General features: G+C 44.4%; 1 protein-coding gene and 1 long non-coding RNA gene across 3 annotated transcripts in view; both read left to right on the top strand.

Annotated features, from left to right (window-relative positions):
* The first annotated feature begins 2,611 nt into the window (after positions 1-2,611).
* On the top strand, positions 2,612-3,608 carry LOC146707543 (uncharacterized). The gene is made up of 3 exons (XR_014920845.1): positions 2,612-2,755; positions 2,839-2,973; positions 3,054-3,608. It is a non-coding gene; the product is annotated as an uncharacterized LOC146707543 (long non-coding RNA).
* Positions 3,609-18,033: 14,425 nt separating this feature from the next.
* Positions 18,034-24,300, top strand: part of mtnr1aa (melatonin receptor 1A a) — a 61,161-nt gene continuing 54,894 nt past the window's right edge. The window contains exon 1 of one of the 2 annotated variants that reach the window (XM_085458927.1): positions 18,034-18,559. In XM_085458927.1, the coding sequence (XP_085315053.1) occupies positions 18,376-18,559 (184 nt within the window). In that variant the 5' untranslated portion in view covers positions 18,034-18,375. The remainder of the gene's footprint in view (positions 18,560-24,300) is intronic. The other variant, XM_085458928.1, reaches the window with a different exon arrangement.

Here is a 24,300-nt window from a genome sequence, read left to right as displayed (position 1 = left end):
AGCCCCCAAGTGGGCCTGAAAATCTGCCCAGTCATTCGTGAGAAATGAAATCAAAGTCTGAGACCGTGTCCTTTTCTCAGACACAAAATTGCCTGATCTACTCAGAGACTCAGTTCCTATCATTCTACTGTTGGGTTCTAATTGCCAATATTTCTTATTGAACCATTCATCGGCTAGACAGAAACGTGAATGAGCTGTAAATGTGTCTGAAAGTGTTCCTACGACCCGAATCCTTGCTGTTAGTTTAGGAGGTGCACTCAGCTTTGCTTTCATTAAAAAGATTTGTATGAATTACTGCTGTTTTATCCCCCACCCCACTGTACTAAAAACGACACCCTATATGAGAGTGAGATGCATTCTAGTGAAAAAATTAAAAAATCCAGTTAAAACCACTGTGCAGTCACTGGAGAGCAACCAGGAAACTGGATTTAGAGCTTTGTTATGGTGCTGAGAAAATACCACTACCACTCAGCTATGTAAACGCTTTAGAAGCATGTTATATGGCGGTCTTATCACAACCAGTTCACAAGTAAACAAGTCTTGACTCACTTCTGTTTTTTGCCAGGAAAATAAGAAGTAGATGCAGGAAATACAGTATATGAGGCAAAAACAGAGTTTGCACAACTATGACAAACCTCTTATTCTTCAACACAGCCTCAACTCTCCTAGTCAAGCTTTCTTCTCATTTCTTTAAGTAGGCTTAAGTAGGCTTTCTCCAGGAAGAACTTTCAAAGCTCTTCTTTCGATGTTGGCTGCCTTTTCCTTTATTCTCTGCCAAGATGATGATTGTTAATCAGACACTTTCCGAATGGTAATGCATGACGGATCGAATGCATCAATATCATTTGTTGGATTACGGGAAATGTAGGATTTAGCTGTGCTAAAACCTGACCCATACAGAAAAGTAACAAACATAATGATGATGGGAGCCTCTCTCATCAGCTTCCATTCTGTTCCTTATTTTTTTCTTTACTTTATAGAAGTGCAACACTTAATCACCCTGACCTCGAGTTTATTACAGAACATTAAAAAGTTCCACAAAAACAGCCCCCATAAATTTTTCAATAACAATGCTAATCACAAAAACAACATAATGACTAACCCATAAAACTTCGCTCCAGGGGGCTGATTAATTAAATAAACAACAGACAACAAAAACGCTAATTGTCTGGCTTCATTCCTGTTAAATACTCAGTCACTGTATTGTTATGTGTAAGTGCACAATCGCACTCTGTGAGAAAGCTTGCGTGTGAATGTGCGTGAGAGGGAGAGAGAGAGAGAGACAAACACACACACACACACTCGCAGAGACCACTGACCCCAATAATCCTCTTTCTCCCAGCATACACATCTCTTTCCTGGGTGGAGCTCCGCAGTTGTCATGGCAACCGGCTGAGAGGAGGAGGAGGAGGGGGGAACGAGAGCAGATAAAAGCAAACACTCTTGTTTCTCTGTGGGATGTAGTCATGACCAGTGAAGCGGCAGAGACATGCCGGGCCTGTGTCGAGACCGCACTCATTACATTACTTATGTCTCCTCTCCTTCATTTTGCTGACAGCTCTCTCAAATGAGTGACTCGGGCAGCAGTGTGTGTGTGTGTTTGTCTGTGTGTGTCTGTGCACGCCTGTCTGTACAGAGGGGGGGTCCTCTTGGCACCCTCCTGTCCTCATCACGGGTGCATCTGCCCTATCCCTCCCCCACACGTGGTACTTCTCTCCCACTCTCATCTTTCTCCTTTCACCCTTCCCCATCTCTCCCAACCAACTCACGACAGCTCTCTCGAACCTGTTTCTCTGTTTTGGGACGATGAGACCACGCCACTGATCACCTTCCCGTTCCCTCGCTGTTTTTACTCCCTTTTAAAAACTTCTTTAATTGTGCTGTTAAAGTTAAAAAGCTCCCCAGACATTGCATTTTAAGAACATTGCAATAATTCCTTTTTTTTCTTGCTTCAGTTCATTTGATCATTTAAAACTCAAAGGTGCTCCTTTGGCACCGAATACAACCAGTGCCTCTGAGTCATCTTCATACCCCTGATGATCTCTGAAGACTAATCAAATGTTCAAACAGTAGGTACACACGATAGAACGATCCCACTGACTCATCTTAAAGGCCATTCTAATAAAAGTAAATGTGTTTCCTAAAACAAATTCCCTGCCTAAACAAAACACAGTTCCCCTGCAGATATGTCCTCCTCCCTTCTAAATGTCTGCTCATTATTTGCCTTGGGTGGGCTTGCTCCTCAGCCACCAATATTACTTATTTGTACACCACTTCAATTATACATTAGATAAAAGTCTCCTTGCTCTGGATAATTACTGGTTCGCAGTGGGAGACAGTGATTCAGGGGCTCGAACAAAATAGAGGGAGATAAACACAAAAGCGCTTAGCAGCTGATTTGTAGGAAGAAACTGATTTATAGGCATGAATTATTTCTTTAGAATCTCTATAAGTAGAAATGATCATGTTTGGCATCACCTTTTGTGATCTCTACATTTGTTTTCTTCTGAAAATGATGTATCTTTAGTTTTTACTACTGACTCATTCCTGTTAATACTAATTTGAGTACCTGTAGTATGATTGACAGTATATGTCATGGTCCGCAGCCCGGCGTCCGGGGTGCTGCTGGGATGTCCACGCCCACGAGCGTGGCTGCTAACCCCACACCTGCATCCCATCCCAGGCGATCACCAGGTGGACTATTTAATCCTGCCCTACCTGCTGCTCCACGCCAGTCCGTAGTCGCCTCTCAGCGGTAACGTACGCCTGCGGAAAAGAACTCGTATGACAAAACTCTCCATCGGACCTAACACTGTTTTTCTTTCCCTGTGTACCCAGATCACAACTCGGCGTGTTTTTTGAGCCACCTGCCTGTCCACCTGTCCGCCTGAGATTCGGTTCACATTCAGCTTCGCCGTCTCGACCCCTTTTGGAGCTCCACCCCCCTCTGGTTCACTCGGCCCGGCTATCACCGTGAGACGCACACTCCACCTTCCCTCGTATGCTGCCTTTTTTCCGCACCCCAGTAATCTGTCTCTCTTTTTGTTTTACAGCCTCTCACAGCCCCGCTCTCGGCGTTCCCTGTGCGGTCCCTCGGTTTCGTCTGGTTTCACCCGTTGTTTTTCTGGCTACCCTCACGGGACACCTTTAGTTTCAATAAAAAATTACTTTCTTTATTCGCTCATTCCCTAGTGTGTGTGTTCTGCTACTGGGTCCTGCCTGCGCTCGGAACTTCGGTTCATGACAGTACGGACTGGCCAGTATGGACCCAGCAGATCCACTCCGCTCCGCTATTAATAAACAGGGCGCTATCCTCGGTCGCCACGATCAGCAGCTCCAGTCTCTCCAAGACCGTTGTCAAGAGCTCAGTGACACTCAGAATAAATTACAAACTAGGCCGTCCGACCCCGTGCACCGCGGCGTGTCGCCTCCGCCGCTGGAACCCTTCCACGGGGAGCTAGACCTGTGTGGGGGGTTCCTTTTCCAGTGCTCCTTGTTTTTCAGTCGCACGCCTGACGCGTTCCCCACGGATACTGCTAAGATCTCCCACTTCGTGGGATTGTTACGGGGGCGTGCTCTAGCATGGGCTGAAGCCTACTTAAGTTCTCACCCCATTCGTGATTGCGATTACGATGACTTCCTGGAGGAGTTCCAGGCTACGTTTTCCCCTCCGGTATCGGAGGACGATGCCGCGCAGAAGTTGCTGGGGCTCCGTCAGGGGCGGCGCAGTATTGCGGAGTACCTAGTTGAATTCCGTACTCGAGCGGTCGCCGTGGGTTGGCCCGATTCGGCTCTTCGTGGGGTTTTTTTACGGTCGTTAAATGACCAGATGAAGGACCAACTGGCTTTTCACGAGGAGACCAGATCCTTTGATGAATTGGCCTCCCTCTCCCGTCGGATTGACAGACGCTTGCGGGAGAGGGATGCCGAGCGGCGGTCTAAGCCTATGGGCTCCGTATTGCGCCCCGGGTTTCGCGTTTCTCCGCCCCCGCCCCCAGCTGCGTGTGCGCGCTCTCCGTCGCCGCCCCCGCCTGAACCCATGCAGATCGGACGCTCTCGGCTTTCTCCGGAGGAGAGGGAACGCCGATTTCGGGCTGGAGAATGTCTGTACTGTGGGAGGCCCGGTCACCGCATCGCTGTTTGCCCGGTCCGCCCAAACGACCCGGCCCACCGGTGAGTCCGGGGATACGGGTGGGCAGCACTCTAAGCACTACTAGACCCCGATTGTTACTGTCCGTTACTATCGTGACTTCTAATCAGACTTTTACATGCCCCGCGTTAGTGGACTCCGGGGCGGAACAGAACCTTATGGATGAGAAGCTGGCTAAGAGGCTAGCTGTGTCTCTTACTCCACTCGAACCGCCCATCCCTGCGTCTACATTAAACAACCAAGTGTTTGCATACATAACTCACCAAACCGCGCCTGTACGGTTAATCACATCAGGTAACCACCAAGAGCAGCTGTCCTTTTTCACTTTTCCTGCTCCTGACACCCCGCTTATCCTAGGCTACCCCTGGTTACAGAGACATAACCCACACATAGATTGGGCCGGAAAAAGTATCGCGAGCTGGAGTGTGTTTTGTCTGGCGAACTGCCTGAGGTCAGCCGTTCCCTCCGCCTCAACGGAACGGAGGCCCGCCCCGCCACCCGCGCCGGACCTCTCTTCCGTGCCCCCCGACTATCACGATCTCCAGCAGGTGTTCAGTAAAGATGAGGCGCTCTCACTCCCGCCTCACCGTCCATATGACTGTGCTATCGATCTGCTCCCGGGAGCTTCGCTGCCCTCTAGCAGATTATACAACCTGTCTCGCCCCGAAAGAGAAACCATGGAGAATTACATCCAGGAGTCGCTAACTGCAGGACGTATTAGGCCGTCATCCTCTCCCGTGGCTGCAGGTTTTTTCTTCGTGGGAAAGAAAGACGGGACGCTCCGCCCGTGCATCGATTACAGGGGGCTGAATGACGTCACCGTCAAAAACAAATATCCCCTCCCACTCATTAGTTCTATTTTTAACTCACTCCAGGGAGCTACGGTCTTCACCAAACTAGATCTGCGGAACGCCTACCACCTGGTACGGATACGTGAAGGCGACGAGTGGAAGACCGCCTTCAATACCCCACTAGGGCATTTTGAATATCTAGTGATGCCGTTCGGGTTAACGAACGCCCCGGCGGTTTTTCAAGCCCTAGTCAACGACGTGTTACGGGATTTCCTGAACATGTTTGTTTTTGTTTACCTGGATGATATTTTGATTTTCTCCAAGACGCTCGAGGACCATCGCATCCATGTGAGGAGCGTGCTACAACGGCTGCTCGAAAATAGATTGTACGTAAAAGCGGAAAAGTGTGAGTTCCACGCCTCATCCATTTCCTTCTTGGGCTACATCCTCGCGGGTGGGCAGGTGAAGACCGACCCGGTGAAGATCAAAGCCATATTGGAATGGCCGGTTCCGGAGACACGAAAGAAGCTTCAGAGCTTCTTGGGGTTTGCGAATTTTTATCGCCGTTTCATTCGAAACTACAGCCAGGTGGCCGCGCCTCTCACCCAACTCACCTCACCCAAGGCGTCCTTCACATGGTCCCCTGAGGCCCACGCAGCCTTCGCTAAATTGAAGCGATTATTCACGTCCACACCCATTCTGACCCATCCTGACTCTTCTAAACAGTTTGTTGTTGAGGTCGACGCATCTGACGCGGGAGTCGGGGCGGTTCTTTCCCAGCGGTCTGGGCCCCTGAACAAACTCCGGCCGTGCGCCTTTTTCTCACGCCGACTCACCCCCGCAGAAAGGAATTACGACATCGGCGACAGGGAACTCCTAGCGGTAAAACTCTCATTGGAGGAATGGCGTCACTGGCTGGAGGGGACCGAACAGTCCTTCGTTATATGGACGGATCATAAAAATCTACTGTACCTCAGAACCGCCAAGAGGTTAAATCCCCGTCAAGCTCGCTGGTCCCTATTCTTCGCCCGTTTCAACTTCACACTCTCCTATCGTCCCGGGTCACGAAACATCAAACCCGATGCGCTCTCCCGTCTGTATTCCCCCGACAGCGAGGTGCCCCCCCCCGCCACCATCCTGCCTGCCTCCTGCGTGGTGGGTGCTCTCACCTGGGAGATTGAGGAGACCATTCGTCAAGCGCTCCCAGGGGACCCTGACCCAGGGACCGGACCGCCGGGACGGCGCTTCGTTCCCGCCGCCGCCCGGGGAGCGGTCATCCACTGGATCCACACAGCACGATTCGCGTGCCACCCGGGCGTGAGCAGAACGGCGCGCCTCCTCAGCAGACACTTCTGGTGGAAATCGCTACTACGGGACGTGAGGGACTACGTGTCTGCCTGTGCCGTCTGCGCTCGTAATAAACCATCCACGAAACATCCCATGGGCCAGCTCCACCCACTCACTACTCCCCACCGGCCCTGGTCTCACATCTCGCTCGACTTTGTTACCGGTCTCCCCACCTCTTCTGGAAAATGTGTCATCCTCACCGTTGTGGATCGGTTTTCTAAGGCCGCCCACTTTGTCCCGCTAGCCAAGCTGCCCTCGGCTGCTGAGACTGCCCAAGCGTTAGTCACGGAAGTCTTCAGGCTCCACGGAATTCCCCTGGACATTGTCTCCGATCGCGGTCCCCAGTTCACCTCACAAGTGTGGAGGACCTTCTGCTCCATTCTCGGCGCCAAGGTCAGTTTGAGTTCCGGTTTCCACCCGCAATCCAATGGGCAAACTGAACGCCTTAATCAGGAGCTGGAGACTATGCTGAGGTGCGTAGCCAGTCAAAACCCCTCCTCCTGGGTTACTTACCTGCCCTGGGTGGAGTACGCCCACAATACTCACACCTCGTCCTCCACCGGCTTCTCTCCTTTCGAAGCGTCCCTCGGGTATCAGCCTCCGCTCTTCCCGGAAGAGGACCTGTCCCTCTCCGTCCCGTCGGCCCCTCATCACCTCCGGCGCTGCCAACGTGTGTGGCGCTGCGCTCGCCGCGCCCTCCTGCGCGCAAAGGAACGACAGGCGCACTACGCCGATCGTCGCCGCACCCCAGCCCCTGACTACCAGCCGGGACAGAAGGTTTGGTTGGCTGCTGGGAACATCCCGCTCCGGGGCACGTCCCGCAAACTGGCTCCCCGTTTCATCGGGCCGTACGAAGTGGACCGAGTCATCAACCCGGTGGCAGTCAGGCTCCGGCTTCCGGCCTCTCGGCGTGTGCATCCCACGTTCCATGTTTCTCAACTTAAGCCGGTCCGCCTCAGCCCCCTGTGCCCTCCTTCCGAGCCCCCTCCTCCCGCCCGGCTCGTCGGCGGCCATCCGGCCTATGCGGTCCGGCGGATCCTGGATGCGCGCCGGCGCGGGCGCGGCTGGCAGTATCTTGTGGATTGGGAGGGATACGGCCCCGAGGACCGCCTCTGGGTCCCGCGCTCCTTCATTCTGGACCCTCGTCTCATCTCTGCTTTCCGTGCTTCTCTCCGCAGGCGGGGTCCCGGCCGGTCGCCTGGGGGCGACCCTTGAGGGGGGGGTACTGTCATGGTCCGCGGCCCGGCGTCCGGGGTGCTGCTGGGATGTCCACGCCCACGAGCGTGGCTGCTAACCCCACACCTGCATCCCATCCCAGGCGATCACCAGGTGGACTATTTAATCCTGCCCTACCTGCTGCTCCACGCCAGTCCGTAGTCGCCTCTCAGCGGTAACGTACGCCTGCGGAAAAGAACTCGTATGACAAAACTCTCCATCGGACCTAACACTGTTTTTCTTTCCCTGTGTACCCAGATCACAACTCGGCGTGTTTTTTGAGCCACCTGCCTGTCCACCTGTCCGCCTGAGATTCGGTTCACATTCAGCTTCGCCGTCTCGACCCCTTTTGGAGCTCCACCCCCCTCTGGTTCACTCGGCCCGGCTATCACCGTGAGACGCACACTCCACCTTCCCTCGTATGCTGCCTTTTTTCCGCACCCCAGTAATCTGTCTCTCTTTTTGTTTTACAGCCTCTCACAGCCCCGCTCTCGGCGTTCCCTGTGCGGTCCCTCGGTTTCGTCTGGTTTCACCCGTTGTTTTTCTGGCTACCCTCACGGGACACCTTTAGTTTCAATAAAAAATTACTTTCTTTATTCGCTCATTCCCTAGTGTGTGTGTTCTGCTACTGGGTCCTGCCTGCGCTCGGAACTTCGGTTCATGACAGTATATGTCGCTTCACTCCAGTAGAAAGGCAGAACTAGGCTGTTTGTATAGTAACGCTAGGGGTTGAATCTTTGGACCTATTTTATACAGAAGCTACATAAATACCTTTATCCTACCAAAACTCTAGATCAGTGTGCACATACTCCACTATGCCACCCCACACACAACATGCTGTGATGCTGTGTCATTATACCAACTCTGCACCCTGGACAGGCAAACCTGTCACACAATAAAGAAAGACTCACACAGGTGCCAGTTGCCCTGAACTTCAGTGTGCAAATTCTATTCATCACTATAACCACACCAGAGACTGATAAAAAGCTAATAAATATATTAAAGGACCATGTTCAGTTTGAAATCCGTGTTTTTATGCGTGGCCTCTGCTTGAAGCAACTGTTGTTGGGATTTGGAAAGTATTTAAGTAAAAGTGAATTGAAATGAACTGAATCACTAGATTATAATTTGGCTATTGTTGTGAGACTGAACATAAATAGTTTGCCCGTCTCTCTGTGTTGGCCCTGTATCCTGTTTCTCTGTTCATTATTCTTCTGATTGGCTGTTGCTTGTGAAAAGAAAGTTTGAAAAGCAGATGTGCGGGGATTCTGTGCCAGATGTGTCTGCCTGAAATAACCACATGGTTTCATTCTTTTAAACTTTGGGTGTACTCTATGTGATACCCCTGAGTTTAGATCAGAGGACTGAAGCTGCTGTGGGATCAATGTAAAATTTTGTTTTTATTGTAAGTTACTTTGATTTTAACATACAGTTTATTTAGGACTACAGCAAGTTGACACAAACACTCCTGGGATGGGAAAAGACCCTGGTTAGTACTAACCATCACATGTCACAAATCTCCAGTCTCTAAATGTGCAGGTTGCTGAGTTCCACCCTTTACCCAGATTATGACACCAATGCACATTATAAAGGTTTTTAGATCTCTACAGAGATGCTTATTTGGGTTCAAGTCTTGACTTGCATACACAGAGTGGACCTGAAGCCACTCCTTTGTTGTCTCAGCTCTGTGCTTAGGATTGTTATCCTGTTGGAAGATGACCCTTCGCTGCAGTCCGATGTCCACAGTGCTCTGGAGCAGGTTATCATCAAGGACTGTAGATTCAGCTTTCCTTTGACCTTGACTAGTTTCCTAGATCCTGCTGCTGAAAAACACCCTCACAGCATGATGCTGCCACCACCATGCTTCACTGTAGGGATGGTATTGGCATTCAAGCCAAAGAGTTCAATCTTTTTTTTGTTTCCTATGGTCTGAAACTCTTTCAGGTGCCTTTTGGCAAAGTCCATTTGGGCTGTCATGCACCTTTTACTGGGGAATGGCTCGAGCTTGGCCACTCTACCATACAGGCCTGATTGGTGGAGTGCTTCAAAAATGGTTGTCCTTCTAGAAGTGAAGTGAAGCTCAGTCAGAGTGACCATCAGGTTCTTGGACACATCCATGACTATGGCCCTTCTACTCCAACTGCTCAGATTGGCCGGGTGGCCAACTCTAAGAAGAGTCCTGGTGGTTCCAAACTTGGATGATAGAGGCCATTATGTTCACTCAAACCTTCAATGTAATAGACGTTTTTTTCTGTACAATTTCCCAGATCGCTTCCTCAATACAATCAAGTCTTTGGGGTCTACAGACAATTCCTTGGACTTCATGGCTTGGTTTGTGCTCTGACATGCTGACTGAATTTACCACAGGTGGACTCCAATCAAGTTCTAGAAACATCTGACAGATGATCACAGGATGTACCGGAGCCCAGTCTCGAGTGTCTCAGTAAAGGCTGTGAAATCATGTTATATTTTTGTTTTTTATGTCTAATAAATTTGCAAGAGTTTCAAGCACATATTTTTAAATTGTTTTTATGGGCCACTGTGTGTAGAATTTTGAGATAAAAAAATGAATTGAATCCATTTGATTAAATGCTGTAAGATGATAAACGGGGAACAAGTTAAACAGTGAGAATACTTTGTGGATGCACTGTATTTTTACCTGCTCCCTTATTTCCCAAGGTAAATAAATCACTGCAGTGGATGGCTCAGCATGGTTGCCATAGATTTTATGCCAGCTGCCATTCCTGAAACAAACCTCCCATTTTCACTGGCCTTGGTGCCAGCCTGTTCAGAGAGGTCATTCTGTTATGTTAGTAGAAAAACAAATACTTTGTGAGATTATAAGTAAAAAATCTAGAAATTTAACAAGTCAAAGTGTGAAATTACTTTTAGTGTGCTAAGCTAGGTTAATAATAATAATAATAATAATAATGGATTGGATTTATATAGCGCTTTTCAAGGCACCCAAAGCGCTTTACAATGCCGCTATTCATTCACTCTCGCATTCACACACTGGTGGATTAGGTTAGCCAGTTTCTTTATTTAAATTCTAAATTGAAAGAGCAATTGGTTCCTGCTAAGGGTGGGTTGCAGACTTAGGTTGTGTGATGTCCTACATAACCAAAAATATGCCTCCTATTTCTTCTTCTTCTTCTTCATAGAAAAAAAAAGTGTATTAGTATCATATTCTGCAGTCAGTGTATGAGGTAGGTGGCAGTGTGCCTGAAAGACCCACCCAAAACCCAGAAACTTGTGCTGTTTCAACAAAAAAGTCCAAAAAACGAGGCTTTATCTTCTTTTGAAAAGGGATTAATGTATGCACAATCACAGCAGTGTCCTTGTGGATTTGTCCTTAGAGAAAAATGTTTGGAGAAGATAAAAAAATAATTGTGTAAAGCCGAGATTGCTGTAAGCCTGCTCAATGAGATCATCACATAAAATAAGAGGGTGGTTAAGGACTCCCAAAACTCCTGACTTGCATTGAGTGGAAATGAGTCTAACTTTAGAGACTAACAGATCAGACTTAACCCTCTGGGCTTGTTGATACCCTTTCAGCTTGTTCGTGGCCAAAAGTGGCCACCAAAAGATTAGGTCTGCAATTTTTCATTATTTTTATGGGTTTTTTTGCCATTTTTTCTGCATAAAGCTTTTAACTAACTTCAGTTCTTTTCATAAATATAAAATAGTTATTACTTTTTACATTTTAACCCTTTAAACACCAGTTTGTTTGTCCATTGCACTAGCTGGAAGACAACCTCAAAATCTCGCAATTTTATATAATTGCATTGCTACTGAAATTTCTTGTATTATTAATAGTAGAGTCTGGGGCATGTAATTGATTCACATCAACGTTGATTATAATGCATTGTTATTTTTGTGCAGAGAGAGCAAAAACATAAAAACTCCCTCTCAGCTTGTTCGTGTCCAAAAATGGCCACCCGTTGTTTACGTTTACGAAATGCTATCAAATATTAAATATGCTATATTAAGAAAATATTCCACTTTTTTTGACTTGATTTTTTTAGATTAGCATCAGTGCTGTTCATGAAAATCAAAATTTCATTCAAATTCAGAATTTTAACCCTTTAAATACCAGTTAGATCACATAATCCTAGGAACTCGTAAATGGAAAAAATCATAAAACCTCAATTTTTTTCCAAATAAAACATGCCATCTGATTTATTTTCTAACCATGGTGGAGGTTAGATGTATAGCAATAATTAACAGTATCAATGAGTTTTATGCATCTGTGTTCTTTTGTGCAGTAACAGAAAAACAAAAAAACTCCCTCTCAGCTTGTTCGTGGCCAAAAATGGCCACCCCCTCTTTATGTTTACAAAATACTATAAAATTAATATATATTAAAACATTTTTCTACTTTCATTGACTTGATTTTTTAAATTAGCACTGCTCCTAGTCATGAAAGCCAAAATATAATTCAAATTCAGATATCAAAACTCTTGAATACCAGTCAGATTATGTATTATTATAGTAAAAATAGTAATAAAGTATAGTAATAGTAATAAAGTTCACATTTTTAGCATATGAATGATGAAACCTAATATTTCTTTTTATCATCATTGCAGGTCAGTAACTGTAACAATGATTTATTTATTTTTTTATTTTTACTTTTTTTTTGGGGGGGGGGGGGGGGGCGCTGGCTTTTGCACCTTCTTCTCATTTTGTTGGTGGGGTGTGGGTCACACTCTGGTTCAGACTACTGTATCTTGAGATCAGTGGCAGAAGTGGCTGAGAATAAGGGACATGGGTGTCTTGCAGTTGTTGAGGTCACCAGCATGTGTCCCAGCTCTCCCAGGATCACTCTTCATCTGTAGGTTGTAGAGGACTCCCCCACTTCAGTGAGGTTGTTCCGGCCGGACAAAGACATCGTTTCCCAAGACATCCAGGAGATTGGAGAAAAGAGCCAGCAGCCATCAGTTAGTTTTCCTTCTACAACTCGAGGTGCCAACATCCTCTCTAAGTTATCCAAGCAATATTTGTGCCTATTGTAGTCCAGGATTGCTTCTTGCTTTCACGCATCCTTTATTCCCCATCACTGACTGCTGGTTCCTTGTGTGTTGCTGTCAAAAGAAGCACATTCCTCCGTTGCTTTGGCATGTGGGATATCGCCGTGGTAGTTTTGGTGAAGCCAAAGACAGACAACAAAATCTTCCTCTGTTGCAACTGGAGGAGCTGGGGAGGAAGCTCTGGGTTGTTTCCCCTGTGCCAGTTTTCATCTGAGGCGTTCCTCTGCCAAGGTGCCCGAAGGAAAGACGTTGTCCTCGGAGCTCCTCCGTCAGTTGGAGTCTGAACCCCATGCCTTTTTTTACTTCCTGAGAACTTCCAGTGTTGTCATCCAACGTGCTATGTATTGCTTTATTCTGGTTTAGGCTCACATCTCCACTTCATCCTCTAATCCTCACACCTTCGCCTCCCGTGCAGGTTTGTAAGGGTGCACAGCAGCTAAAAGATCTCCTTTGTTATAAAAAAGTCACTCTGTATGCAGGGAACTGCATACAGGGTGACCCCTGGTATGATACCAGTGGGTACTGGATTGTAGAGCAGTCTCTCTTCAGTGGTGGGACCCACATGGTTTTCCTTTCATGAGGGATCCAATCAGTCGCCGGCTCCTCGGTCTCAGAAAATGCTCCTTTGTTCTTTTCCATCAGCTGCTCGGCCTCCACCTCCATGCCCCCCCCAACCCCAATCCTCCCCCAAAGAAGAGGATTCAGGCCCTGGCTAGTACTCATCATCAGTGGTGATGCAGTCAGCCTCTTTGGAGATTGTCCCCTCATCTTCTGGAGAGGAAGTTTCTTCATCTTGGGCAGATGTATTTTCTTCAAGGGCAGAGGACTGCTTGCTGTCTTTGCTCTCTGTCCAGATCATATAGACAGTGCTTGAAGCAGTGATGACCTTCTTGCCATATAGTCAGAATAAATGATCTGGAAGCTGTTAGGCTGACTTACAGCAGTAGCTCTGTCTGCACCTGCATAAACTCCAGGACACGTTTACAAACAGTGTTTGTTGTTGTTTGTGCTGCAGCTGCAGGTTTGAACTCTGCAAAATGTCCTGTGATTGGGTTTTTTTGTTTTGTTTTTGTTTTTGTTTCTAGAGTTAATATTTTGGGCATGGTATCTTTTTATGAAAAATATAAGAGTAAAAGTGCTTTTAACATGTGCTTCAAAGCTACGTTTGACTGGGAACCTCAAAGCTCAATAACCTGCATCCACAGAAATTCACTGCAGCCTATGTAATGTTTGATGCGTCATTATTTATTCCAGTCCATCTTGCAAATACATGTTTGTGCTGCAATGCCATGCACAAACACAAACTATTAGATCCTTAAGATCAAACCTATGTCAAAATTGTTTCATTATTTTGGTCCATTGGAGTGTGGTAGGCCATCAAAGGCTGCTACTAGGAACTCGGAATATTACATGAAATCGCTTGCTTGGCCAAAAATGGGTAAATGATGTAATTTGGTAAAAAACATTAAAAACTACATTTTTCATGTGTTGAGTTTAGAATGAAAGCAATTTTACCTAAATCGCATGATATAGTACTGTCAATAACAAGGAATCAAAAAGGTGGTTATAATGGGTTACAATTGGCCAAAAATGGCCACGATAGAGTCAAGAGGAACAATTTGGTGTATAGTGAATATTATTGACATTATTAAGGAGCTGATTTGAAAATTAAAAAATCTGAAAAAAATACACACCTTAGGGAAGTTTCATTCCATTTGCATTAACATAACGAAAATGGTTGAAAAAAGAAAAGTGAAGTGGCCACAAATGGCCAGGATAGAGCAAATCAAAAAAAAAACTTTGGTAACTTTCAGCAAAACAGAGCAATACTTTCTCCAGCTATGAAGCAGTCAGTTCAAAGTAAGAGCTTTCATGCTGTTTTCACTTGTTCTACTAATGCATTTGAAGCTTCTTTTATCATCAGCAAAGTGACACACAAAGAGCCAGTCCTTCATCTCTCCCCACCTCCCCGTTCCCCTTTTCCCCTTTACTGTTTCTTACTGTATGCTTCTTTATCTCACTAACTGCTCTAATTATTCAAAATCACTCTTTGCCGCTTCTTTTCTTCCTCCCTTCGCTCTGTTCTGATGTACAACAGGGATTTCTGTAATGTTGCTCGGCATGAAGAATAAGCTGACCTAAAATGTAATATTGAGACAAATGGGGAGAGATAATGAATGGGTTCTGAATGAACACCAATCACAAATAATTGATAATAATGAGTTGTTTGTATTTTAGAATGATAAATGAGGATGGAGGATAAAGGAAGAGTGCAAAAGCCAGTGCAGTATTATGATGGGGCATAATCTTGTCGAGTCGTGGTATATTTATGATGGGTGGATAGTGAAGAATAACTTTGGCCTTGTCAACATAAAAGCAAACCTGAGGCCACAATGAACCGACTGATTTAAAATGATGCAAAGATGGGGATTAAAAAAAAAATGCATTGAGCTGACTGTTTCGTGATGACAGCAGGATGCACACATGGTTTTGTAAAGCCAAATAGGTCAGAGCTTTGTAGAATCTCAACAGGCCTACTTTGCAAATACTTTACAGTGGGATTTTTTTTCCTTTTGAAAATCCAAAAACTATAATCCCTCAACTATAAAAGCTATGGTCAAGTTTTCTTTGTGTCTCCTGTCACCCTGTTTGCCCGTGTGTGAGCTTCTCTATGGTAGCTTCCTGTTTTATTTTGGTAATAACGTCATCTATGCTTCTCTTTTTGCTTTGTGTCCTTTTACCTCCATGATCAACTGCCCCACCTTGTTTTCAGTTACTTTTCTGTGTATTTCCAGTCCTCCCTTTTCCCATCATGTTGGTCAGCCTGTCCCTCAACATCACTGTGGTGGGAGCACACAGCTGCTGTGTGTCTTTATTATTGCTTTGGTGGGATTCCTGTTTTTAAAAAAAATATTGTTTTTGTTAATAAAGTTACCTTTTGTTGATCACTATGACCGTACCAGACGACAGATGAATTCAGACACTTTGCTGTGGTAGTCCGGATTGAGTACAAGTTCAGGTTGTTTGCTTCATTTATCCTGCAGACGTCTAAAACTGATTGAAACTACCCGTGACAAACTCAAGGGAGAGAGATACAGTCTAGACAAAAGTAGGGAAAAAAGTTGTTCAGCAGCACAGTGAATCAATTTATTGTGAAATGGAAGGCCCATTCCAGAAAGTGAAAACTTTTATTTTGTTAACTCTGACAAGAGAGGGAACTCAGAAAGAGAGTTAACTTAAAGTCTGAGACAGTTACCCGGGTAACCTAACCTATTTCATTGTCAGGTTTTCTTCACCAAACCCTGAGTTTCCCTCTGATTCCATCAGTCAGCTGCTCATTCACAGTTGATATCAAAGCACAAGCAGGACCACTAATTCGCACAAATAGGTCTTTAAAAAACAGGAAATCCTGGTTATTAGCATGTTCTCAGTTGCCAATATAAGGACGGAGACAGTGAGAAGTGTGCATTATGGGCTTTTTATCAGTTTAGATAAAAACCTAAATGCTACATTGTTCTAAATCTGTGACTCTGTGGGCATTAGGGTAGCTGTCAGGTTGTCAGACAGTTCCTCTCCACTCAAACATTCATTATGCATTACTGAACTACTGTACTCTCCATGCTGTAGTCAGTCACGGTTGGTAAAGCCATATTAAATGCAGTTTGATGTAAAGTTTGGAATCCAGGCTGCAGATGTCACGGATGCGTCTGGACCGCATTTTTGTGCTAAAATATGTTCCCGTGTTAATTACAGTTAATATTCAAAGGCAAAATCTGGAAGGATTCCAGCATCTGTTAAAGAAACTTCAGGGTGGGTAAATGATGACTGACTCGTCCAAACTGACATGCTTTTATATTAATCGGTCCCCTTGGATTAAAATGGAGGCTGTGCTATTCATTTATCAGCTGCCACAGTGAATCAGGGAATGGCATCACGAGTTTGTTTCTCTACTCATGCACTTAACTCAGGATGAGCATGCTCAGAGTTGACTGAACCTACTGTGATCAGATTTTCTGGGACTAAAAACTTAATGTTTTCCACCCCAGATTTAACTCCAACTCAGAGTTTAGTATTAAACTCTGAGTTTGCTTGACTTTCTTTCTGGAACACGGCCCAGGACTCTTTATAGAGTTGGCCATCTGGTTAAACCAGGCGACCATCTCGGCAGAGTTCCATTAATCAGGCCTTTGAAAGACACACGGCAGCCTGCATTTAAAGTGTCCAGGCGAAATATGAGAGCAGGAGAAAAAAAAACTGTGAGGATGAAGAGTATGAAGAGTAAAATTTAACAGGGGGTTCTTGTGGTGCTATCGATTAATCTGCTTTTATTTTCTTAATTAGGCAGTCAAATCAATAGAGAAAACGTCAGAAACAAAATCTCAGATGTCTTACTTTGCTTGACTTTGACTCTAAAACAGGGGTGGGCAACTCCAGGCCCCGAGGGCCGGTGTCCTGCAGGTTTTAGATCTCACCTTGGGTCAACACACCTGAATCACATGATTAGAGAACTTCAGGACATGTTGAGGAGCTAATTTAGCCATTTAAATCAGCTGTGTTGGTTCAAGGACACATCTAAAACCTGCAGGGACACCGCCCCCGAGGCCCGGAGTTGCCCACCCCTGCTCTAAAACCTGATATATTCAACTTAAATTACAATTTTATATTTTAATAAGTTTTATAAAGCTGTGTCTTTCTACTTGAAATGTCCCCCAAAACATTAATAGATTATCCGAAAAGTTGCAGATTTGTTCTGTGGCTCCTGATGAACCCTTTCTCTCTGCTGTACATCATACTGAAAAATCAACAGTGAGCAACAAGACTATGAATGTGCGTGTTTTTTTAACACATCCCTTAAATATCCTCAAAATCAAAAACAAATATTTTTATTTATGTTTACTATTATTATTACTACTCTGACAACCCTTTTTTAATGAGATGGCTCATGAAAAGGTACTAGGGCGTGCTTGTGTGTTTGGAACGGGGTTGACCCACTTATTTTCAACATCATTAACAAACAATAGCATAATTGCTACTCTTTGTATAGAAAGCCGGCACTCTCTCAAACTATAGATGAGCGTGGACGCCAGGGGCAATCAGTATGTATGATCTAACATAATACAAACAGAGAGAGGGATTACTGCCTGCAGTGTCTGTGTTATACTATTTTATATTAATTCACTGAATTACAATCGTGTGTAAGTATTTACAGATTTTACAAAAATAAGAAGCATTATGGGAAATCTACATTTTGGATACATTAAACACTTTAAATCCAGTGCACTTGAGCATTCACGGAAAAAGTAGTGATTTTTCTGAAAGAGATCCTGGTAATATGAATGATTCTTCAAAAATAATCATGAATGGCTTCCCGAGATAAAACCAGCGAGCGACCGCAAAGGCATGAAGGAACTCGCTCGATAACTAGGACGCTTCCTTAGCCGTGGAGTTGCTCTTTCACTGCTCGACCACGGAGCGACAGCATTTCTCCCTCGAAATAAAAGCGCCCTCTGCGAACTGTTTGGTCACATGCTGCGATGGTTTGAAGTGGCGGCTTCATGTCACACATGCGTACCGACAAAGTGAATGGCACACGGGCGCAGAAGTGACACCGAGGCGACCAAAGAGAGGGGGAGGCTGCCAGAGCTGGGCGGAGCTCACTTTGGCGGTGAGGAGAAAGAAGAAGAGCAAGAAGAAGGAGCAACAGCGGCGCGTGGAGGGGATGAAGATGAACCCCGCGGGAGGTTATAGGATCCCACCAGCAGCAGCAACGACTCCGAGACCCGGGCTCTAGGAGTGCAGGGTGAATTTGGCTCAGTTGAGAAAGTTCGGCGACTGTAGCTGTACAATGGTTATGAATGGGTCTCACCTGAACAGCTCCTTACCAGACCCCGCTGACACCGTCCTGAACCGCCCGCCGTGGGTTGCCACAACTTTGGGGTGTTTCCTCATCTTCACTACGGTCGTTGACATCCTGGGCAACCTCCTGGTCATCTTCTCCGTTTATCGGAACAAAAAGCTCAGGAACGCAGGTGAGCCCGGGGAAAGTATGCGCGCGAGGCGCCAGAGCGGCGCGCGCCTGATTACTCAGCTAGGTTTGGGGAGAAAATAAAATAAAGCGAAACAAAAACTCTGGTTGACTCTAATTTGCAAAGTGACAACGATAACAGTTTTAGCTGAAAATACGTGCTTATTAATTACAGCTCGTTTCCAAGTGTGTTATTGTTTTGTTTATAGCCACTAAATTATTTTAAGTGACAGAAACGTGTCGTTTTGTTTTGCGATTTTAACGGTTGTCATTTTCTTTTTTTGGTTTTGTTTGTTTTACCAGCGAGCTGATAATTAGAAATCCGAGCAAGCGTAAAGATGCTTCCGCTCGCGACAAGCTTGTCGCACAGCAGGCTAAAGACACAATCCATGTTTTTCTTCTTTACCCCCACTTGTATTACTGACATCAGTATTTTTGCTTTGATATTTATTCATTACAGAGGCCAGTTGTACCAAATAGTCACACACATCAACTCGCCATAGCCTACTTTTGGAGCTGATATGATTTATGATTTATGATTTACTGTCAAGTACGCGTCAGCTAAGCAGCCTCTGAGGAGAGCGAAGCGGAGAGAAACATTATAGCGATTATTGACAGTGTGAAGCGACGGGGAATGCCCATCACCCAGAACTGCTCGCACTAATGCTTCCCAGGCTTCTCCTTTATCGCCGTTATTCCAGCCATATTTAACTCAGTTTAATAAACGATACTATCAGCCAAAATGTTATGATATTACCAGTCCGATGATGGAACTTTTGTCATATATGCGTGGGCTTTTTATATACACGATCGACCAGTAATACAATTATGATTTCGGCTGAGGATTAAATTGTGCGCCCCCGAGTTTGAAGGAGATTGACACAGCGGTGTTTGCCTTGCTCAGCGGAGGTGGTAAAACGCTCATAATTTAATAGTCGGAGGACAGAGCGCTGCTGAGAAAACCCAAGAGGCTCCTGTCATGCTCAGGTCTGCGCGCATTAGCTGGCAGCTACGCGTACCAAGGTTGTCATCATTTGGAGGCTGTAGTTGGGTGATTTGCTAAACACACCCCTGACATTACAATTCCGCGTACTGCAGAAATGTTAGGGTCAGAATAGATTTCCATCATGTGGATCGAGACCGCCGGGAAGACCCTATGGGATGTACAAGGATATACAGGCTCTCCTTACTTTGAGAAAGCGCGCAGAACCCTCTGCTACAGCTGGATTAGAGCTGCTCACAACACAGTCGTTCTGAGGTGGATTTAGTCTCTCAGGCTGAAAATACATCTGTGCGATTTTGTAAGCCTCTCTGCTGCATGATATGTGGGACAAAGTGCGAGACAAGAGAGGAGATAAATTTAGGAAACAGCATCTTTTGAAGTTGCTCCATTAATTACAGCTAATTGCATGTAAGGAGGTCATAATGAACTTGCAGGAATTCGACCAAGCATGCGGCTGATTTATGTCGCTTCAAAGCTTTAATGTTGCACACCAGCTTGAATGATCCATATGTTTCAGCTATGTTTTCCGTTTTCCATCCGTCGTCCCTCCTCTAAGAAAAGTCTGACATGTGAATCTCCAGAGGAAGTTAGAGGAAGGATCATCAGCTTAATTGCGCTTCGCAAATCCTTCCCATGAATGCAAACAAGGCCTCTGGAAGCTAGTGACGTGGTTCCCCAAAGTTCATGCCTCCGAAGCCCCTTTGCTACTTTTCCATTCAACTTTCAAAGACGTGCATGACTAACTTAAGCTGCTTTCAATTTTATGTTCAAAGCCCATTGGCAAATTGTGTGCAAATTGGCAGACATATTGATTCAGACAAAAGCTTTTGCAGTCATACTTTAATCAGAATTTTTGTTATCGGACCTTATCTGTGGGAATTTGAATCAGAAATGATTGTATGACCACATATTCTACTGACCACTCTTAGGAAAGTGCTTTAATATCTCTCTCTCTCTCTCTCTCTCTCTCTCTCTCTCTCTCTCTCTCTCTCTCTCTCTCTCCATATATATATATATATATAGATAGATAGATAGATAGATAGATAAGTGGGAATTATTTTTTCTATGGCACAAACTAAATGTTGTTAGAAACTGCGCATCAGGGCGATAAATTAAATAACAAGTAATGAAATATACTCAGTGGAGAACCTGGCAGGCAATGCTGTCACATATTGCAGGCAGCAGCAGGACTGCTGCCTCTGCATGGCCAAACCCTCCGTCAGCGCATGAAATGGCCAGAGCGTGAGAGAACGTGAAGCCAGCAACACATGGTGAGCGCTTTGAGCTGCGTGGCTGGATGCAGAATCAATGCTGTGAGCTCTACTCAATGCCAATAAATCATCTTAACTGTACCTGTTTTCCAGTAGATGAAGGAAATTCTGAACAGGAAAATAAATAATGGCAACAAGGAAGGGTCTCAAATGACATTTTTGGCAGATTCTCACAAAAGTGGAACATTAGCTCATGGAATATAATCTGTGATGGTTTTTATGTTGCTTTTTCTTTATAAGAACAAAAACAAAAACTTGACGCTGTGCCATGCAGTTCCTTTCCTTCCTAAATAATGTGGCACAAGACTCAGGGCTTCTCCTCAGTTTTTGAAGACGAGCCATGTACATTTTTTTATTTTTACAAAAGACAATGAGCTGGTTTGGCATTCTGTGAAAATGGGTTCATACCCAAAGTTTTAAGCATAATGGAACAGTGGAAATAGAGCAGACCTCGTTGCCTCAGAGCGGCATCATGTGTTTTTAGTAAGCAGCTTCTTGAGTTTGTGAATGGAAATAAAAGATAAGTGTAGGGTTAGTTCTCAAAGGTGTCATTTATGTCCCAGTGTTTTCATACTGATCTCAAGACATAACAACAAGCTCAGCAAAACAGGCAAGTTAAGACGGTGATTTACTACTGTACCGTTCACAGTCTGAAGTGAGAAGTGTACAGATATCTTGGTGTGCTGGGATGTGCTGCTGCATAATAAACCAAAGAGCTCCACATTGGAGCAGGGCTGTCTGTGTTGGAGTGTGACGTAGTGTTTATCCTTTTTCAGCGTTGCGTGACTTGGCCGCGTGCCCGCAGAATGTTATTTCTGATCGTTTATTACCCCTTGAGTATCTGTTACAGTGTTATTGGTCTCAGTGTAATGAATATTTCCAGGAATTATGCAGAATTAGGGGTATTTGCAATTTCCTCAAATGAAAATGAATGTTTTAGGTTTCTAAATATCCGTGGGCTTTGTCGGGAGATTCTAAATTGGCTCATCACTGTGGAGCTTAATAAAGAGATCATCCCCTTCTGTAGATGGTATACAGTAGATGTTGATTTCGCAGCTTCCTGTTTTGCTTTCATCAGAGCTAAAGCCATTTGAAACACTTGTTTTATGAGAAGCTGAAGTCTTTTATGCCTAGCTTTACTGGGGCTGCACAAATCTCTGTACGATTACACTGAGGAATAACAACTGTCTTCTGTTTAACTTGATATTTAAGAAGAAAGTTAATGAAATCATTTGCACATTCCTTTTGTATATTGTTGGTCCGAAAAGTCCAAAAAGTTGTTTCATATTTAATATCTCTTTTTCTGATACACAGTAAGGATGTCAGATAACCTGGCATCATTTTCGACAGTATCTCTCGTAAAAACCACGTAAACAATCTATAAAAAGTTTGAAAATTCTTATCTCAAACTGAAAAATTGGTCTATGCCTTCAAGGGTGATTAGACTACTGCAACACTCTATTTGTTGGATTGTCCACCTCATCAGTGGGACAACTTCGGCTTTGAAGATATTCCACTTGAACATACTTTCTTAGTACTGAAGTCAGTTTGGCTCACACTGGCTCTCCCCCCCCAACACATCTCTGACTTGCTCTGTGTCTATAATCCAACTAGACTTCTCAGGTCATCAGGTGCAGCTCTTTTAACAGTTCTCAGAATTAAATCTAAGTGTGCTGAGGGGGCTTTCACTCACTATGGTCCTGTTCCTTGGAACAAACTGCCTGCTGACTTAAGGTTAGTTACATCCGTGCATACATTTATAAACAGGCTCAAAAGGTTTCTGTTCACACAGGTGTACACTCAACAGCTGATTATGTATGTGTGTGTGTGTTAACTTATATTTTAATTCTTTGTAAAGTTTTAATTTCCTATCTTAAGATTTTCTTTCCATAAAGTTCAGACATCCTCAGCATGACTCATCTTCTCATTTCATGCTGTGCTTTGGAACCATCTGCACCACCTCCTGCTTGAATAGCTGTGGTTATTATTTACTGTACATTCTGTAGCTACTAGAGGTGGGAATCACCAAACATGCCATGATACGATATTATCACAATACTTAACACACGATACGATATTATTGCAATTTTTTAAAAATATTCTGCGATATTCAGATTCTGTACATAAAGGTAAACTTTATCAATATTCATTTTATCTAATATCAAAGTCTCACACTCAGTCTTTCTCTCATTTCAGTCAGTTTTATTGTTGACAAACTTGAACGGTTTGTATTACAGTCTAGTCCAACTTAACTGAATGCAACCATCTGGTACAATTATAGCTATTCTGAACTATGCAATTTATGAAAACTATGCAGCCCCTTCAGCAACTGAAGAATTTGAAAGTAAATTAAAACAAAATATAATTTTACATTAAATAAAAAAGTTTTAAACTTAATTAAAATAAAACATGTCTTAAATTAAAATAAGTAAACTCATGTTTATTGCTGCCAAAAAAAAAGTTAAACACATTTGGACAGTGAAGGAATGTCAGGATTCTTGCTCAGAAAAAGGATCAGCATGCTCTGAAGTCAGAGCACAAAAACCTTTTTTGTAACAAAATATCGATTTCTGCTGTCCCTGTATCGATACATTATTAGCAAACAAAATATCACAATACTACACAGTATCGATTTTTTCCCCCACCCCTAGTAGCTAGCTACACATTCTCTGCATGACCAAACACAGCCAGGCTAAAAAAAACCTTGATGTGTAAAAATCTAGATGTTGAGTTCAAAAAACTGAAAAGATGTGCCTGCAAAGAGTCCAGGCATTGTACAGCCACACTGCATAATGCATCCACTCCCAGCAGCAGTAGACTATCGATATCGGTTGCTTGTATCATGTGTTCCCACCTCTGATGACAAGGCTGCCTCTTTGCAAACCCTGCTCAGCCCCTTTTGGCTTACACAGTTTCAGTTTCACCCACAGTCACTGAGGGACAGAATCTAGGAAAACGTTCAACTGTGGCTAGGAAGTTAAGCCGTTCATATGCTGCTGGGTCCACACATTGTTTTGCTCCCTACTAACTCATCATCTAATGTTTTATCATAGAAACTGTATGTTCAAATAGGAAACATTTTCAAGCAAAGTACTGTGAACTCCTTGTTTCAGTAATAAAAGTTTTTAGTTCACATTACTAAAAGACTAAAGATTATCTCACCAGAAAGTTGGTTTATGAAAGCTTTTAATGTGAAGTAGTTGCCTTAGGATATTGTGCTTGTAATAGCATTAGTGTAACGTATTACTGCTCTGTAAGAACACTAAACAGGGTGGCTGATCATCAAGAGAAAATTAAAAAGCATTGCTGCTGGATAGATGGAAAAACAAACTAAACCACACAAGCAGTAAACCACCACATCGCTTCTTGTTTAGTGACTACTTACCTACAGGGTAGTGATTACTTACCTGAACAGTAAGGTAAACACAATTATTGAACATTCAGTATGCTTACCATTAAAAGTGTCTGATT

The sequence above is a fragment of the Copadichromis virginalis genome, linkage group LG6 (assembly GCF_057382275.1).
Source record: "Copadichromis virginalis isolate Kocher_CV1m ecotype Utaka linkage group LG6, C_Virginalis_male_GT1.1, whole genome shotgun sequence".
NCBI lineage: Eukaryota > Metazoa > Chordata > Actinopteri > Cichliformes > Cichlidae > Copadichromis > Copadichromis virginalis.
The sequence above is the reverse complement of the archived record's forward strand: the minus strand, read 5'-3'. Positions and strand labels throughout refer to the sequence as shown.